The 19,869-nt window shown below is 32.9% G+C and overlaps 1 protein-coding gene across 1 annotated transcript; it reads left to right on the top strand.

The window, feature by feature from the left end:
* Positions 1–1,279: 1,279 nt before the first annotated feature.
* Positions 1,280–10,877, top strand: UbcE2H (ubiquitin conjugating enzyme E2H). The gene is made up of 5 exons (XM_088260289.1): positions 1,280–1,472; positions 4,010–4,086; positions 7,043–7,210; positions 8,322–8,450; positions 9,136–10,877. The coding sequence occupies exons 1-5, from the start codon at positions 1,420–1,422 to the stop codon at positions 9,303–9,305; spliced, it is 597 nt and encodes a 198-aa protein (XP_088116415.1). The 5' UTR covers positions 1,280–1,419; the 3' UTR covers positions 9,306–10,877.
* The last annotated feature ends 8,992 nt before the right edge of the window (positions 10,878–19,869 follow it).

Below are 19,869 nucleotides of genomic sequence, written 5' to 3'. Positions count from 1 at the left end.
ATACTTTTTTAAAGAAGGAAAGGGTAAAAAAATAATTTTCCGGAAAAGATCTTCAAGTGATGTGCTCAAAAATTAAATATACATAGACCAAATACAAAAGAATGAAGTAGACATTTCCAAGGTCAAAGATTGGGAAAATTTTTAAATTATCATGATCCATGTTGTCATTTTTTCAAGCGAAAATTTGGAGAGATTTTAATATTTTCGAAAAAAAACCTAATTTTTTTCAACTTCCTAAAACATTCATATTTGTTTTGCAATATCTTAAGTTTACATAAATAAAATGGAATAATAGTTACACTAAAAAACAAGGAAGTTCTTGTTTCAATATTGTTTTTTACTTTTATGATTTATTTAAAAATAATAAACGGTGTTTTGAGATGGTTTGGGCAGTGAATGAAATAAAGTAAAGAAAGGATAGTAAAACAAATTTATGAGGCAAATGTTTTTAGTAATAGAAGAAGAAGAATACCAAGGAAAACATGGCATATCAATTATTTCAAATACTAGAAAGTGGTCGAAAATGCATGAATGTCGATGAGGCGAAGATTGTTTACAAAGACAGATTGATGTGGCGTTCTATTCTCTCTGCCCACCCCTAGGGGAATCGGCTAAAAATGGTCGTTAGTTGGTTTTTTTATTTATGTACCTATTAATGGTACAGTTAGGGAGGATAAATTATATTTAAAAAAATACAACATAAATCCGTACTTTTTAAAGGCATACTGCAAAACTTAGCCAACATAGAAAAAAATCAATTTTCACCAAATTATTTTAATTTATTTTTAAAAAATCTGCTTTTTTTCCCGGGATATTATTTGCGCAATCGCAAATTGAGTACTTAATTTTCTCCAACTGCAGCTATGATTTCGTCTCTTTTATACAACCGGATTTCAATCCTGTCAAAAAGAGACACTGATATTTTGTATGGATTGACTCTTTAACCTTGTCTCGTGCAAAGCTGAGCACAGATCTTGCAAGCTTAACTAAAGGTTTCTGAAGCAAAGTATACATATATCTGTATCTTTATTTCTCTAGTATGAAATAACAAAGTTAAAAAGAGACAACGCATGTGTTGAAAGTGTGGTGTATGTGGTTAGGTATAGTATATCTGTTGAGATAAATAGTATTTCTACGAGTGTGAGGAAAACACAATGAAGTTAAAGAGAGATAGAGTACGTATGATGCATGAATAAAAATGTACAAATTTGTATATATTAAGCTTGCGATCAACATTATTGTCTATGGTTAGTCATTTCCTAATCTACGCTCGAGCAGCAGTCTGTGGTCGACCATTGTTTTCCAATGTTATTTTTTTGGACACTGCGACGGGTTAATCTGGCTCCATAATTTTTCGAAGTGAAATATCTGCCTCGCTAGTGATTAAAGAAAGTGTGAATCGTGCTGGTTGTCGTCGAAATGTCGTCCCCGAGCGCTGGCAAACGTCGCATGGACACGGATGTCATCAAACTGTATCCTTTCTTTGTTATCTCCAGCCCCATGTAAATATGTTGCCTTCTTTGGCATCAGCTGATTGTCAGTGCCCTGCGAAAATCGATATTTTGCGTCCGAACACAATGGCAGTTAGGGCATTGATTGCAAACCAAAATATGTACATTTTCCAGGCTTCGATCTACACCTGCGATGTATTGTTGCAAGAAATGGCAAGCTAGAATAGAGACATTCGTATGTTGCGACATGCCTTAATGGCTGCTAGCTTATTTCTGGGAGCAAAAATGACGTGTTTACACTTTACACTGGCTACGCAGTTCTTTGTTAATGATTTTAGAATTAAAATGGTTCGAAGGGCTTTTGGTAGGTGTGTTTTTTCGTAATCGGGTCATGGCCAGTATACCTTTTCTACTCGGTCTAGTTTGACTATTGCTTCGTGGGGGGGGGGGGATCAAATAAAAATTAAATAAATAAAAAAAACAATCAATTATGTAAATGAACCATTTTTACAACAATAAAAAACGCATTGCTTTTTCACCATTGATGAATGATAATAAAAATGTGCAAATAAATTTTTATTTAGGGTATAGTCATTGAATAAAATTGACACGCAATTTTTTCGGGAGTCTCGCTCGTCTTATCAATCGGAGGAATTTGCTCAATTCCCGCTTTTTACGTATGCAAAAATGTCGTAACTAATATTTTTTCGCGTCTCAATGTCTCGTTTGTTTGATTTTTGTGTTTTGTAAATAAACTGGCAAGGGCGCAGTTGTTCTAGAAATTTCATCGCGCAAATGTGCTCGACGGTTTTTTCGCAGATTTTGCATCTTTTCACGCAAATAAGGCGAATAATTTTCGCGTTCCACGAATGCAAACGAGCGCACAGACGAGCCGAGCGCACTTTTTCTTTCGCCTGAAACAATTATGCTATTTTATTTCATAACTTCCGAAAGTAAAAAATATCTGATCCGACAATTTTTACGCAACATTTTGGCCAATATGTAATAATTGTGCATTTTCTTTTTTTTACAAACAAATATTTGGATGTAGGTTGTGAAACCGAGTCATTATTTCGCAAATAGTTTATTGCACTTTGCACACTTAGCTACCATACTGAAGGTCTCGGGTTCTATTCCCAGGGGGGGGGTTAAATAAATATTTTTTGAGTGATTTTCCCATCGTAATATTTATTCAATATAACCCTGAAGCGGAGGGCTAATCACCTTTCCTTCATGTGTTGACGGTCAAGATAACACTGCGTTTATATAATGCCTCCGTAGTGTAATGGTCAACACGCTCGGCTACCATTCTGGAGGACCCGGGTTCGATTCCCAGAGGGGGGTCTAATAAATATAAATGATTTTTTCACTCTTAATATTTATTCCATATTACCCTGGACTGGTACCTGAAGCGGAGTGCTGATCACCTTCCCTTCGTGTGTTAACGATCAAGATAACACTGCGTTTATGTGATGCAGTGCCCTATGCACCATTGGGGTGTGGATAAGGGTTCGAATTATAAAATGCAGTGCCTTATGCACCATCGGATGTGGGTAAGGGTTTGTAGTGGTGAGCAAGTCTGTCTCCCGTGTGTGAAGATCCTAGTTCGAATACTTTTTTAGATGTTGTATAGGTCACTGCATCTTATCCTTATTATATGAAGGCAAGATGTACAATCCAATGGTGTATAGGGCACTGCATAATGCATAAGCGGTATTATCTTGATTGTTACATACATAAAGGAAGGGTGATCAGCTCTGCTCCTCAGGTTATATTGGATGAATAAATATTTGATTGAAAAAAAACCTTTTTTTTGTTGTTGATCTCCCTGGGAATTCAACCCGGTATGGTAGTCAGATTGGGTAATCACTACACTATGGCGGACATAGGATATAGAAGTGGAAAATGTATATTTTAGAAGCTCAGGATGAGAAGAGATTACTGCAATACAAGGAAATGGAAGAGTAACAGTATTTATAAGTAGGAACAGAAGATTGTTCTCAAATCAGGAGAAAGAGTAAATTATTTTTTGACAGCTCAACATAGATGAAGAAGAATATGGAAGTCTAGGCATTCGCGGGGCTTGAGACCGTCATAAATAATAATAAATTTGGACAATTTATATAGCGCCATTTTCGTAAAATACTACCTCAAGGGCTACCGTATCGATTTCGTAAAATACTACCTCATACATTGGTTTAAGTGATCACTCTACACCCGTGTAACATTCATTAATTCTACCCATGATTGATTCTACAAGTGTAAGCCCCGTAAATGCCTAGATTTTCTTATTTTTCTTCATCTATGTTCAGATGTCAAAAAATAACCACTGATTGGATATAATCCAGATTTATGAACAAGTATTTGGTACATATTCAAAATGTTGAAGGAGTAAGGAGACTATTTTTAAAAAAAAATAATAATTTTTTTTTTACATAATTTGAGATTTTTTTCTTTATCTGTATTCTTTATTATACAGGTGATGCAGTGAGTAGTGAATAATTTGTTTTTTTTTTTTATGAATAAAATCCTTAACTAAGCGTTTTCCCGATAAATAGTATTGAAAGCAAGCACGAAGTCACAATTCTCGGCGGACTCAATGAGTTCTGTGTCAAGTTCTTTGGACCCAGAGGAAGTGAGTATTCTTATTTTATGTTGATTATTTTGTTTTGTTTTTTTTTCTTTATTTTAAATTCTTTTGCATTATACAAACATGACAAATTCAAATACAAAAAAAAAAAAAAAAAATATATATATACAAAAAAAGATCCCACAAAGGCATGGCCTGGGTGTGGGTATACAGTATAATTTAGGTCATAGTAAAGGGTATAAGGGTATAGGTATTATAAGTAGAACTATAATAATAGTGTTAATATAAAATACAAAAAATACTTTTTTTATATTTTTAAAAAAAATAAAATTGAAAACATAAAAAAGATAACAAAGTAAAAAGTTAGCAAGCATGTACTACATGAGTGATACGTCTACAAGAAAAAGGAGATTAAATCTGTCTCTTCAATAAACAATCTTAGTGTTTACTAGTGGTGTGTTCAGACCGCTACTTCGCGATATCCGCTGTTACCGATATCACCATGTCAAGATATTAGGATAGGCTACCTGTCACCAGATACTAGGCTGCTAACCAGACTCCGGTTCATGCTCCTCGTATCTCGTACTATGCGCCTCCGCGGTACGCTAAATTATTTTGCATTTCAAAATGCTTACATTTAAAATGTTTCTTTTAATTACTAACATACTATCTGCGGGCGGATTCGCGCTCATAATAGAGATAAACATCTCTGAAAAGAAGTGATAACATTTAACCGTACTGTATCCATCGATATGAGATCAAAAGATGCCGCAAAAGTCATGCGTAAAAATAACTTAAACGCAATTTACGATGAGTCTAATGAAAAGGTAAAATTACCCTTCCCGCCCAACACCACCAGTCAAAAAACAAATTAAACTTACAAAAAAAGCCCCCACTAATCTAATTCTAATAAAAATTACCCCGAGTGAAACGGTCAAATTACCCTTCCCGCAGATAGTGTGCTAACACTTGTTTTGAAGGATAGTTTTTGTTTGCATATTATGCGCTCTGATAATTTGTTTGCTTCAGAAAGCACATAAAAATATCTCCAAACTTCACTTGCACGCGCTTTATTTTGACTTTTTGACAGAGCGGGAAATAAACAGGAATGTTTCAAAAAATATCTGTTTACTAAACGATATCGGAATATCTGTGATACTTCGTATCTCCGGATATTTGCGAACCTGATAAGTCCGGAGGCGAGCGATATTTAACACGCCATGACTGACATCGACATGTATATTTGCTTTTTTACATCTCCTCTCATTTTCTCTCCCAGTATATAACAATATGGCACACTTTAACTCCATTTCTAGGATGCTAAGATTGTATAATAATTTAGAAAATACTGATAATGTGACATCGACATATTTAATGATGGCACGGAGAAATACAAGAGGACTATTACCGGAGGACTATTACTATCTGGTGGAGTCTTGAATTTTGTACCTTATGTAGCATAGTTTAATTTCACTTTTAATTTTTACTTCTAATTTTTATTTTTATTTTTCTTACTTCATTACTTTTAATTGTTATTACCCTTTTTTTAAAACCAAATTTCTATTCTGTATATATGTGTTTAAACTGCACCTTTATTGTTTCTGTAAGCTCGTTGTGTTCCCAACTAATTGATGAAAAACATCAACCATTTGTATTGCACTGTATTTCTTTTATTGTAATATGTTTTTCATTGTTTGTGAAAAAAATAAATCTCCAATAGATTAAGAAAGAGATAGCTTTACAATATACAATGCAAAACGACTGACCGGCAAGTCATTGATAAGCTAAAATTAGTTTTGTATTTTATGAGTGACAATGCTATCGCTGGTTATATTCGTTCGAAACAGATTTGTGAGATTTGGCTAGTGGCTAGTATATTGTAAGTATTACAGCTCCATACAAGTATCGTGACATAATGATCTCTGGACGTATTATAGCATTTGTACCTGTGACTGATGTACTAGGAACACCTCTAGTGATAACTATTGAAAGTGTTTTAGTATTAATCAGTCTTGAAAAAGAAGCGGTAAGCTTCGAAACCGGTAGACATTATAATTAAATTATAATAATGTATTTATAGTGATTTTAAAACAAAGTTATATTTTAATTGTAAAATGGAAAATTACAATGTTATTGCTTCAAATATAAATTATAATCTTTTTTATTTATTGTAACTGCAGACAGTTAGTAGAATTCCATATTGAATTGTTGGGTAATATATCCAAAATAAAACAAGGTTTGTTGGATTGAATTCTACATTTATTTATGTACATATATGTTAATACGTGATGCGTTTCATCTTCTTAGGACATTATCAAACACTCGTGTGTTTGATAATGTCCTACGAAGACGAAACGCATCACGTATTAACATATACATAAATAAATGCAGAATTCAATCCAACAAACCTTGTTTTATTTTGGATATATTACCCAACAATGATACACGATTTACACACAACGAAGGTTTGATAGTCCCAAGAATTAACAGTAAATATGGAAGTCGAACACTGCAATATATCGTTCCGAACATTTTTAATTTGTTGCCGACGGATGTTAGAGGTCAAAATAAAATATGGAACAAAGGCAAAATAAAGGAATGGGTAAATGATCAAGAGTTAATTTTATGAAAATTATAAAATGTTTATATTCTTAATTTTTTTCTCTTTTTTGTGTATATATTAGGTTAAAATCGTTAAAAACAAAAAAAAATGTATTAAAAAAGAACTCCACTGACAAGACACACGACAAGGTGGCTTGGTGGGTCTCTGCAAAAAAAAAGTTCTAAATATGTATAAATTGTGATTCAAATAATTGTATACAAATAAAAAAATAAAAAAATTATAATAATAATAATCTTTTTTATCTGTATGCAGGGTCTGAATCCTGGATTATGTTCACATACTTGAGACCCGCCTGAAAACACAATTTAGAATTTTTTATGTAGCTTAAAATTTGAGCAGTTATTTGCTTTTGGTAATGCGATTTGTTTTGCCCTGTAGCGCCGTACGAGGGGGGCGTGTGGAAGGTGCGCGTGCACCTGCCGGAGCACTACCCCTTCAAGTCGCCCTCCATCGGGTTCATGAACAAGGTGTACCACCCCAACATCGACGAGGTCTCGGGGACCGTCTGCCTCGACGTCATCAACCAGGCCTGGACCGCTCTCTACGGTGCGTACGTTTCTCCGCCCCCTCTAGGACTGCGGGACTAGTTTCTCTCTTCTCAGGTCACAGTCTCTGCCCCTCTACAGCGCATGTCAGTGATTATTTGGTCCATGTAGGTTGATTTGTCCAGGAGTATGGCCCTACACGGTCGTCCAAACAAAACCTTCCTCAAAGGAACTCATATCGCTCACTAATTTCAAGAACGTCATAAATCAAAAAACTTTATTTTTCAGGAGAACGCTTTTAATACATTGTAAAAATATAATACAATGTATTAAAATTAAATATCAAGCCACTTATTGAACTTTTTATTGTGCAACAGGTCTTTTTAGGTAAAACCTGAAGGTTTTTTCTCCATTTGAAAAATATTTAGTATTTAAAAAAAAATAGTTAAACAATATCTTTTCTTCAAAATGCAAAAACAACACTTTCTCCCCTGTAGCGGGTAAATATTAAGATAAAAATACGCCTCTTTTGCTGGGATAAAGTACATTTTCTGGGCATTCCGAAAACATGCACAACTGAAAATTGACAATTTTCGCTTTATGACGTTCTTGAAAGGAGTGAGCGAAATGTCTCAAATCTATATATGAGCACTCGGAGTACACATGCATCGAATCCTCCTCTTCATATGGATGGGAATTTTCCTCTTCAGCCCAAACATGCTCATCCATATGAGAATGTTTGGGGATTTTAGGATTTTTGATAACAAAAAGTTGTTGATATTAACCCTTTCCGGTGCCCAAAATTTAAAAAAATCTAGGTAGACAGTTACATTCCAATTGGAAAAAATCTTTGGTCCTCTGCTCCACATACTGTTGTAATAGATACGAGTGACAAAAATGTAAGCTTGGAATTTAAATAAATAATACTAATGAAATAAATGTGGAATAACATCCGACATGTGACATAAAAGCAAAAAATCGATGTAGAATGAGATTCGACATTGGACCAGTAAGGGTTAATACATTATTTCTCACAAAAAATCTTGACATGCAAGTAAAGATATCCACTCCCATTTACGTTGGGACAGTAATAGTCCACATTTTGCCTCCATACAACCGTATAAAGAAGGTGTCCAGGGAAAAACTTAAAGAATTAATTTTTTTTTTTGCAGATTTGTCCAACATCTTTGAATCCTTCCTGCCTCAGCTTCTCACCTACCCCAACCCCATAGACCCTCTGAATGGAGACGCCGCGGCCATGTACCTCCACAAGCCAGACGAATACAAAAAAAAAGTTTCAGGTAATATAAAATACATTTTGTCACATATTTAGAAACGTAAATTTGTAAATGATGAAATATAAATATGCGCAATCGGCAGGTATGAGGAGATGCGTGAATGTGAAAGAAGCGAAGAATGTTTGCAAAGACAGAGTGGTGTGGCGTTCTATTCTCTCTGCCTACCCCTGCGGGGAAGCGGCGTGATGGTTAGTTAGTTTTATATATATATATTTATATATATATATATATATATATATATATATATATATATATATATATATATATATATATATATATAAATACCAAGCACATAAGTAAACTCATATCCTATGTAAATTGTCAAGTAAAATCATATACCAGATTAACTACATTGCTAACATAGGATCATTGAATCGTTTAAACTCACGCCTTTAACGAGATAGCCAGTATTTTTGCCTGGAATTTTCACTTTACATGAAATTACAGTAACTTTAAACATAAAGAGTAAACCCACTCGCAAGTATGTATTTGCCATATGAAATGTATTACATATTCTCCTTTATATTTGGCATATTCTTTGTGTGGGTTTACCACTCGCAAGTATATATTTGTCATATTATATGTATTACATATTCTCCTATTCTTCCTATATTTGCCATATTCTTCACTATCTATGTTGAGATGTCAAAATGTATGAAGTTTTGATTCATTGCTGTGTTCTGTCCAGATTACGTTCGCAAGTTTGCGACGGAAGACGCGCTGAACGAGCGCTCGTCCAGCACCTCCTCCACGGCCAACGGGTCCGCCGCCGCCGGCGCGGCGTGCGACCACGGCAGCGACAGCGAGAGCTCCATGAGCGACTACAGCGAGGACGAGACGCGCGACATGGAGTTATAACGAAGCACCACCCACACCGCCGCACGGGGGCCCGCCGCGCCCCCCCAAGCACGCCCACGACGCCGCTCGCCGCCAGGTGACCCCCCTTCGCCGCCTGGTGACCCCCCCTCGCCAGACGTAGATCATTGCTTGCGCTCGTTTCGACCGCCCGAGTCCGCAAGCGTCGGTCAGGTCGGGACTAAACTAAACCAGTTTCCCGCGAGTCTTTTTATAAACGGTTTCGAAATCAATTTCGGAATGAAACCCGATCAGTTTCTCGCCAGTCGTACTTCAAACAGTTCTGAAATCAAACTTGAAACGCGAGTCAATCAATTTCCCGCGAGTCATTTTATAAACAGTTTCAAAATCAAATTCGGAACGAAACTCGATCAGTTTCTCGCCAGTCGTACTATGAACAGTTTTCAAATCAAACTTGGAAAGCGAGTCGATCAGTTTACGGCGAGTCTTTTTATAAACAGTTTGAAGTTTGCAAACATGCTCGAATTTGGATCTGAAATCGGAATGACCGATTGTTGTTTGTTTTGGAAACAGACGTCATTTGCCTTGAAGGAAATTCAAATCGGAAACGAATACCTTATTTTTGAAAGTCAGAATCATTTATTGGGAGGCCGTTTGGAAGAAAATCTTTTATTTTATTTTATATTTTGGTCGTTTTGCAGGGAGACCGATTGTGATAAGACGCCGGCCAAAGGCGGTGTCGCCAGTGATAAAAATTCCACGGCTGACGGGATTAATTTAGACGCGGCGACAGATGAAAAAATCTGCGCCAAATTTGAATTCATCCCGGAAGACCGTGTTTTCAAATTGCCGCCTCTCTCAAAATTATATATTTGCTACCCGGGAGCTCCGGAGAAAGACGTATTTTTTTACCCTGTAAATTTTCAAAATATATTTTTTTCGTATTGTCGTTATAACAAAGTGCCATTTGAAGATGTATATTTTTGTTTCGGTAAAATTGAATATTCCGAAAATATTTACGATCGAGTTGCAAAATCTTTCGAAGCAAACATCGAAGCTGTCTATTTAATTATTTTCTTCTTCAAATTATTGGAGGTTTTGCTAATTTTTTATTTCGAATGTGTCATAGCTAACGTCGCCGGTGCGTCATCTCTCCGAATGATCTCGAACCTGGCAGAATATTACGCAACTCCTTCGAACGCTTGAAAAATGAAGTCATTGTGTCTCTAAGACAATATGAATAATAACTGTATTTACATCAATGTCTCAGCACGAATTTATCTATAGGCTTAATTAATAATAATTTAAAGTAAAAAAACAAAATTACCACCAAAATCTAAGAATATTCCTTATATCCCAACAGACCTGTACATTCATTCTGCAGTGTAATGGTCAGAACGCTCAGCTACCGTTCTGTAGGTCCCGGGTTCCATTCCCAGGGGGAGTCAAATAAATATGAGCGATTTTTTCACTCTAAAGTTTATTCAATATTACCCTGGACTAGTACCTGAAGCGGAGGGCTGATCACCTTTCCTTCGTGTGTTAACGATCAAAATAACACTGCGTTTATGTGTTGCAGTGCCCTATGCACCATTGGGGTGCGGATACGGGTTTGAGGATCATTAAAGTCAACATTTATATTAATTTTTTATCAAAATTTTGCCACGTATGGTGACTTTTTATTTATTTATTAAAACACGCAGAGTCCACAGACTGTCTTCAGGCTTTTCTGTTGACCGCTAGCTTCCTTGCATCCTGCCAAGTCAGGTCCGCTTCCCAAAGTTCAGACGAGAACCGCCGACTAATTGTCAGCAGTGGTCGTCCTGGGCGGCGCGAACCTGATGCCTTGTAAAAGAGGCAAGCTTGATGGCAGCTCTCGGGAGGCATGCGGAGTACATGGCCAAGCCAACTGAATCGCCTTTTCTTGACGACAGTTGAGACCAAGATTTGCTGCGTCCTACGTCTTATCTCTTCATTTCTCACAAAGTCAAACCATCGCACACGTAAAATAGTGACTACATACGTTTTTTGAGTAATATATTTAAAATTAAATAAGGCTACTGGATTGAATTCTACTTTTAATTAAATAGATATGAAAAAAGCTTCTTTCATCTCACCAATACATGTCTCTAGTACACATATATGATAATATGTGACGAGTTTCGTCTTATTAAGACATTATCAAATACTTAAAAAGACGAAACGCGTCACACCGCTCACTCCTATATATATATATATATATATATATATATATATATATATATATATATATATATATATATATATATATATATATATATATATATATATATATATATATATATATATATATATATATATATATATATATATATATATATATATATATATATATATATATATATATATATATATATATATATATATATATATATATATATATATATATATATATATATATATATATATATATATATATATATATATATATATATATATATATATATATATATATATATATATATATATATATAACGTGGTAATATTTTCCTTTTGAAAATTAAGTGTAAATAATATGTAAAGTGGGTGTATAATAATAAAATAAACAATGTGTTGCTTTGTAATTAAAGTTATAATAAAAGTTTATTCTTATTTTATCTTTATAATATTTTTATATCTATCTATCTATCTATCTATCTGATTCTGACAGTTAATAATATTATCGGAAGTCTTTTGTTTAATTCTGAGCGACGCATGCGACATCTGGTAGAACTGTTTTATGTAGGTACTATTTATAAGTACTTAATAAAATGTATAGGTAGGTACCTAGTTATTTTATTACATCTCCCCCCTTGGGGATGAAAATTCATAGTAAAATTTTCACTCGTCCTCCGGATCATCTTCTTGTAGTGAAGGGACTGGTATAAGTTTAGTGATATGATAAAGTTTTTTTTTTTTTTTTTTTTTTTTTCTTTCTTTCTTTTTTCCTTCTTTTTTTTCTTTCTTGTTTTTTTTTCTTTCTTCCTTTTTTTTTCTTTTTTTTTGTTCTTTTTTTTTTCTTTTTTTTTTTTTTTTTTGTATTTTTTTTTTCTTCTTGACCCTTTTAAAGTAGACACAGTTTTTCTCAATCCATTTGTTTTTTTCTTTTGAATTCCTTCATTTTTATTCAGATCTCTTAAAGTATCTTCTAATATAACCAAATGTACAACTTTTAATTGTTCATCTGCATTTTTATTCGATTCTAAAACTGGATTCCGGCTTAGACAATCTACTTCTAAATTCTTCTTTCCTGGAGTATATTTTATTTCATCTTTCGTAGAAGTTTTTTCTACTTTATTTTTATTTTTCAAGCACTGTTTCTGTGTTATTTGTATGTCTTCATTTTTATTCTGATCTTTTGAAATATCTTCTAATTTAACCAAATTTACAACTTTTAATTGTTCATCTGCATTTTTATTCGATTCTAAAACTGGATTCCGGCTTAGACAATCTACTTCTAAATTCTTCTTTCCTGGAGTATATTTTATTTTATCTTTCGTAGAAGCTTTTTCTACTTTATTTTTATTTTCATTTTTCAAGCACTGTTTCTGTGTTATTTGTATGTCTTCATTTTTATTCTGATCTTTTAAAATATCTTCTAATTTAACCAAATTTACAACTTTTAATTGTTCATCTGCATTTTCATTCGATTTTAATACTGGATTCCTGCTTAGACAATCTACTTCTAAATTCTTCTTTCCTGGAGTATATTTTATTTTATCTTTCGTAGAAGTTTTTCGTAGAAGTAGCTTAGGTAACTTGTTCAGGTCTGCAAGGGTTCAAATTTATTGTAAAGTATTACAAAGTCCGTTTAAACTTGAAAAGTTTATTCTTATTTTATCTTTATAATATTTTTATATCTATCTATCTATCTATCTATCTGATTCTGACAGTTAATAATATTATCGGAAGTCTTTTGTTTAATTCTGAGCGACGCATGCGACATCTGGTAGAACTGTTTTATGTAGGTACTATTTATAAGTACTTAATAAAATGTATAGGTAGGTACCTAGTTATTTTATTACATATATATATATATATATATATATATATATATATATATATATATATATATATATATAATGATTTTTGTAAAACACAATAATACGAAACTTAAAAACTATAGTTTTACTACATTAAACTGATACTTTTAATTTTGTATATTAATCATCCTTGACGTGGGTGCAAATAAAGTGCGACTCTGTAACGTGTGTGTACGGGCCAAATATACACATACTCTTTGTGTGTGTTTTTCCAAATGATTTCATCCATCAAGCATAACTCTGACCCATTGCACTTCATAAATATACACATTTTGGCTTAGGTAACTTGTTCAGGTCTGCAAGGGTTCAAATTTATTGTAAAGTATTACAAAGTCCGTTTAAACTTGAAAAGTTTATTCTTATTTTATCTTTATAATATTTTTATATCTATCTATCTATCTATCTATCTGATTCTGACAGTTAATAATATTATCGGAAGTCTTTTGTTTAATTCTGAGCGACGCATGCGACATCTGGTAGAACTGTTTTATGTAGGTACTATTTATAAGTACTTAATAAAATGTATAGGTAGGTACCTAGTTATTTTATTACATATATATATATATATATATATATATATATATATATATATATATATATATATATATATAATGATTTTTGTAAAACACAATAATACGAAACTTAAAAACTATAGTTTTACTACATTAAACTGATACTTTTAATTTTGTATATTAATCATCCTTGACGTGGGTGCAAATAAAGTGCGACTCTGTAACGTGTGTGTACGGGCCAAATATACACATACTCTTTGTGTGTGTTTTTCCAAATGATTTCATCCATCAAGCATAACTCTGACCCATTGCACTTCAAAAATATACACATTTTGGCTTAGGTAACTTGTTCAGGTCTGCAAGGGTTCAAATTTATTGTAAAGTATTACAAAGTCCGTTTAAACTTGAAAGCAAATAAAATTCATTCGACCAATAATATGTTTTTCGAATATATTTTTAAAAAATGATAACATTTTTTAATATAAAAATTGAATGGTAATATTTTTTTGTCATTAGTCAAACATTTAATGTTTTCATGATATGTATATGTGATAGCGTATAGATCAATGTACGTTTGTCTTTATGCTTTAATTTCTAAAATTAAATTATATTGTAGGTACGTATTTGTCAAATTGAATAATTACACGTATAATTGCTCCATATAGAAGGTATTCGTAACAAATAAACGTGTGTAGGCATAGTTTCCGATTAGAATTTCCTTCAATCGACTTCGTTTTCTGCCAATGCAATATTGATATAAATCAAAACAGCTTTAAAAAAAAACGTTTGTACTATTTTTCTTTTTTAAATGATAACAATCGGCTATTTTTAAAACCCTCCTATTGTTATAGTGACTATTTTATGTATTGTATTGTATAAATTCAAATGCAGTTGGACCCGAATATAAGAGACTTCAAGGGACTGCGAAATTATATAGAGGCCTCTCATATCTGTGATTTATTTTACCAATGTCTTCTTCTTCTTCTGCTCGGTGTAGGCCTTGTGGCTTGTTTTTAAGAGGGATTAGCCTCCTGCGATGTTTATTCCCAGCTGTCAATCCATCTCTTTGGTAGTCTGCCTGGGAGTCGTCTACCTTGCCGCGCAGTGCAATGTAAGAGAGTCTGTATGGTTCCATTCTACTCACACGCGCATACCATTGCCTTCTTCGTTGCCTTCCCTACCTGACGACATCTTCGATCTAGTGGTATAATCATGGCAATCAAACCCAGCTCTCTTATAAAGAGGTTTCACTTATGTCCAAGTCTCTTATATTCAGGTTCGACTGTACCCACAAAAAATTGATGGTTAAATCAATCTCAAAAACAAAATAATAATTTTGGTTACATTAGTAGACCAGGGTTTCCCAAACCTTTTCCGCAATAGGACACTTTGCAAATTTGGAAATTTTAATACAACACTTGGTTTATTTTTCTGTCGGGTAATTCTATCCGTTTGACAGATTCTATATTATATTACCGTTCCAAATTTTTGCATAACACCTATTCAGGCCTCGCAAAAGGAGAGTGTTCGATATCGAATAAAGTTTAGGAAGCCCTGTACCGAATGATCATACTTGACAGGGATTTTAACAAATATATTTGTCAGTTCAAAGATAAAACTCATCACACAGTGGCCCAGAAATTAAACTGACATAGCCAAAAATAAATTTAGACGATTTGTCATGATTTCACTCTCAAATATTTCTGAATCATAGTCTTGAGTATAGAAAGAATTTTTAATTTAAGTTTTACTTGGTAAATACCACTATTTCTTCAAATCGATTGTGACACATGCTTCGATGGATTCCGCATCATTTTCAAACACCGTATATGGAGCTAAGTCAAAATTTTAGAGTTGTGTCCTTGGAATGTTGAAGAATGACTTATTTTTATTTATTTATTATTTTTTATCAGTGGTAACATAGACAATAGGGGGGAGGCTTTAGTCATTGTCATATCAATTAATGTTTTTGTCATATTATTCAATCCTTGTTAAGTATGGGTTTATTATTATTCATATTTTTATGAATTTACGTTGTTTAAAAATTTTTCAGCTTTTTACTTTTTATGCTAATAATTTTTAGGATTTCTACGTTGTTGTTGATATATTTGTGATCATTATCTATTAAATGGTTAGCAAAGTCTGAAAAATTATTATTTCAAAAACATAATTCATGTTTTTAATTTAAGCTTTACTTCGTAAATGGATAGATTTTACCACAAAGTGACTGCCGAATCAATTAATGAAATAATTCATGTTCCCTGATTATTGTTTTGAATTTTATGGAAGTCTTATCAATGTACGGTATTTACGTAACCAAGTAACGCTTATATTAAAAATGGATAGATATTACTGCAAAGTGACTGCCGAATCAATTCATGAAATAAAAAAAAAATGTTTGAGAAATATTTTAGTGAAATTTGAGTTACAAATTCGTAAATGTAAATGGCAACAAGTTTTATTTATTGATAATTTTATATCCGGGCCACTGTTTTGTGAATGTATGATGAATTTTACCTCTAAATAGATTACACGCTTTTCCTGACAATTTGCACAGCAAATTAGAAATTATGATCCATTTTCGAACAACGTGAAGTCCAAAATAAAAATCACGCTCAAATCTGATATAATTTTTATTTTTTGGGTGGGTTTAGTTTTTTTAAATATTTTTTACGAAGGCGTCAGACACTTGCCATATTTTATATCCGGAATGTCACCGGGCCGACGATGCAATCGGGCGGGTAATCTGGCAAAAGTCGCGTCAGAGCGGATCGTGAATTAATTTAATTTTAGCACATATTGAATCATCAAAGATTTGTCGAATGTATCATTAAAAATATTCACCTGAAAATGTAATTTTAAACCTTAATTATTTTTATTCTTATTCATAGTTTTATCAAACAGTGTATCATGAAGATTTTTAATACTATAACTATTAAAAAAAACTATATTTAAATGTACGTATATATACAGGGTGGCACAAAAATAATCACCCCATCGGAAGATGTTATAATTTTTGCAAACGGCGTCGTACGTCAATAATATTTGCATATTAGCATATTAGCTGCAGTATACAAACAGATTGATAAACGGGCGCGAGTGTGTATCATCACTGGCGACAGCCACTTGACGGATATCATATTTTTAAATTAACAGAAAAAATTGTAAAGGTCCAAATAAAGATTTCCATCACTCAAAATCACATTTTTTTATTTGGTAAAAAAAGTTATTCGAAAACAAAATTGGATGATTAATTTTGCACCATCCTGAATCTGTTTGTATTCTGCAGCAAAAATTTTAACATCTTCCGATAGAGTGATTTATTTTGTGCCACCTCGTATATGTATATTGCATAAATAAACACGTGTGAAGAAATAACAAAAAACATATATATATAAATTTTGGATATATAAATCAAGAAATTAAGTTTTGGTCTATCAAATGTAGGATTATGCTAGATTAAGTTTTGGGTTGAAGTGTTTATATGATATTAAATATATAAGAGAATGCTTAATATGTGACGGGTTGTGTCAATCAGTACGTGTTTATTCCAAACTAGCTGTGCCCGGCTGCGACTCGGTCTGGTTAAATGGAAAGAAAAGAAAAGAGAACACACACTTGTGATATGCTTAATTTCACAATATATATATATATATATATATATATATATATATATATATATATATATATATATATATATATATATATATATATATATATATATATATACATATATACATATATATATATATATATATATATATATATATATATATATATATATATATATATATATATATATATATATAAATACGTATATAATTTCACAATAGAAATATTCCTATCACTTTTTCCTTCTATCCGCCATGAGCAGTTTTAAGTATTGCGTGTGTTGCCGTTATGTTCAACAGATGTCGCTGCCATTGCGGTAATTTTTTTTTTCCACAAAAATGCATGTTTTTATCCGTCGCGGGTATATAAAAACATATGCGTATTCGAATGCAACTTTGTGTCTAAATTTCAAAGGAATCAGTGATTTTTTTTTATAAAATTCATGTATTTGAATAAATGAACATTTACGTAAATATTTATTGGTGATTGACGCGTGTTTCATTAAAAAAATTGACAAAATAATCACAAAGGTGACGTGTCTTGAAAAAAATCATGAAATTCTCCATTGATCAAATTAATTATGAAGTTGACGCGCACATTATTATTTATTTTATTATTTAATGCGCATTTTATCAAGTATCGTAACTTTTTTATTACAAATGCTGATATACAAGTAAGTCACGAAGCTTTTAGATAGTGAATTATCTACTGGAGTTAAGAAGAAGACAAAGTATCGTAAAAAACAAATAATTTCTTAAAAATCCGCCTTTTAACTGTGCGGCTGAATATAGGCTCAAAAGAAGCTGTAAAAATTTATAACAACGGATTTCTTTGTAACCATCGATGATTGACGCAACTTGTTCACAAAAATGATGAAGAACACTTAGAATTGTATCGCATTGCATGTTTATGTCTCCAGAAATATATTAAAAATCAGAAAAAAAAAACAGTTTAAAAAAAGAATAAGGTCATAGTATTGTAAATGAATATGTCCATACGTTCCGATGATGCAACGGTCACGTTCCGGAGCGATCCGGTTCGACAGTGAACGCATGGCGAACACATGGTAGAACGCAGTGTGCTCTTGGCCGTTGCGAGCGCAACACCTCTATTTCGGAAGTTTCAGTTGCTACTCAAGCGCATCATATGTATGTAATATAGTAGTACCTCGATATCGATGAGAGGCCTAGAAAGTTCGCCGATAATCAATATTGACACTATTTCGAACAATTATTTAGTATCAAATACATAGATACTGGAAATATTTTAATTTCACCATAAAATTTCATTAACACATTGTTGTCGGGTAGTTTTTTCATCAACCCCGACCCTAATTATACTCGGACAGTCTGCCGCCTGACTCTCAGCATACTTCTGTGGTCTCAATCTTGTGGATCGGTTTGCAGCAACAAATGACACATCTTTTGCCATGCCGGTCTATCAGACGCCACCCTCTTCAGCTCTTCATACGTTAAACAGCCCATATCCACTTACAAGTCGCAAATATATTCGCGACGTGGGCGTCCTCTGTCTCAGATAGTAATCACAAGTAACCGCAAACTCGATTCCCATCTGTACAATGTTTCTTGGCATCTCTAGCACTCTATTAAAAGTAAGCAAATACAACGCTTACAAGCGTCTCCCGCTCTCTACCAACAGTATGTAAAAGACGCTTTTAAGCGTTTCCCGCAAACAATGTGTTAATTACTTGTTATGAGTCATAAAATCGTGGCTGCATGGTTGAATGACACTAGAACTCCTTGTTGCTAAATGTATTACCAAAAGACTTACATAAGCAGGTCCTGTGTTTTTATGTACCATAAAATGGTGGAAATCATTTAACATGAAAGAATATTCTGGTCCTGATGAAATGTCACATAATTTCATAGGTTTTTTTCAATTTTAATATGAAATATCAACACCAAAATACACGTGGTTGCTAGACGTATGGTCCCCAAACGTTTTGCAACTATTTATTTTGACTAGGTCAACCGGTGAATATACAATCGGGAATGTACAATGTTAACGGTTACAGTGATAAACAAAGTATCGCATACTAATACGATTTCCAATTGTCAAAATATCTGTGAAAAAAGACATACTAATATATGAGCGGACCACAAAGTGTTTAACAATTTCCACCATAAGCAAAACTGCAACTGAAAACTTCAGAAATCTCGGACGATGATTGTAATAATAATTGAAAAGATGCTTGAAATAAAGTGAGCCACATTTTTTTCTGGTTTTATTAATAAATTATTGGAGTTAGTATGTAAATCGTTAGATTGTAATGGAAAAATAATATTATAAATATATATATATATATATTTAGAAGCAGATGTCTCTGTAGAAATTTCGTGTCAATGGTGATAATACTATTTATAATTCAATAATAATAAAGTAATATCAGAAAAATCGTAA

The sequence above is a fragment of the Brachycentrus maculatus genome, unplaced genomic scaffold, assembly GCF_059751285.1.
Source record: "Brachycentrus maculatus isolate JH-2025_06_01 unplaced genomic scaffold, ASM5975128v1 h1tg000131l, whole genome shotgun sequence".
Lineage (NCBI taxonomy): Eukaryota > Metazoa > Arthropoda > Insecta > Trichoptera > Brachycentridae > Brachycentrus > Brachycentrus maculatus.
The sequence above is the reverse complement of the archived record's forward strand: the minus strand, read 5'-3'. Positions and strand labels throughout refer to the sequence as shown.

Coding starts and splice junctions, on each gene's coding strand:
- UbcE2H (XM_088260289.1), top strand. CDS start 1,420: ATGTCGTCCCCGAGCGCTGGCAAACGTCGCATGGACACGGATGTCATC. Junction 4,087..7,042: donor GTTCTTTGGACCCAGAGGAA/GTGAGTATTCTT, acceptor TTTGCCCTGTAG/CGCCGTACGAGGGGGGCGTG. Junction 8,451..9,135: donor ATACAAAAAAAAAGTTTCAG/GTAATATAAAAT, acceptor TGTTCTGTCCAG/ATTACGTTCGCAAGTTTGCG.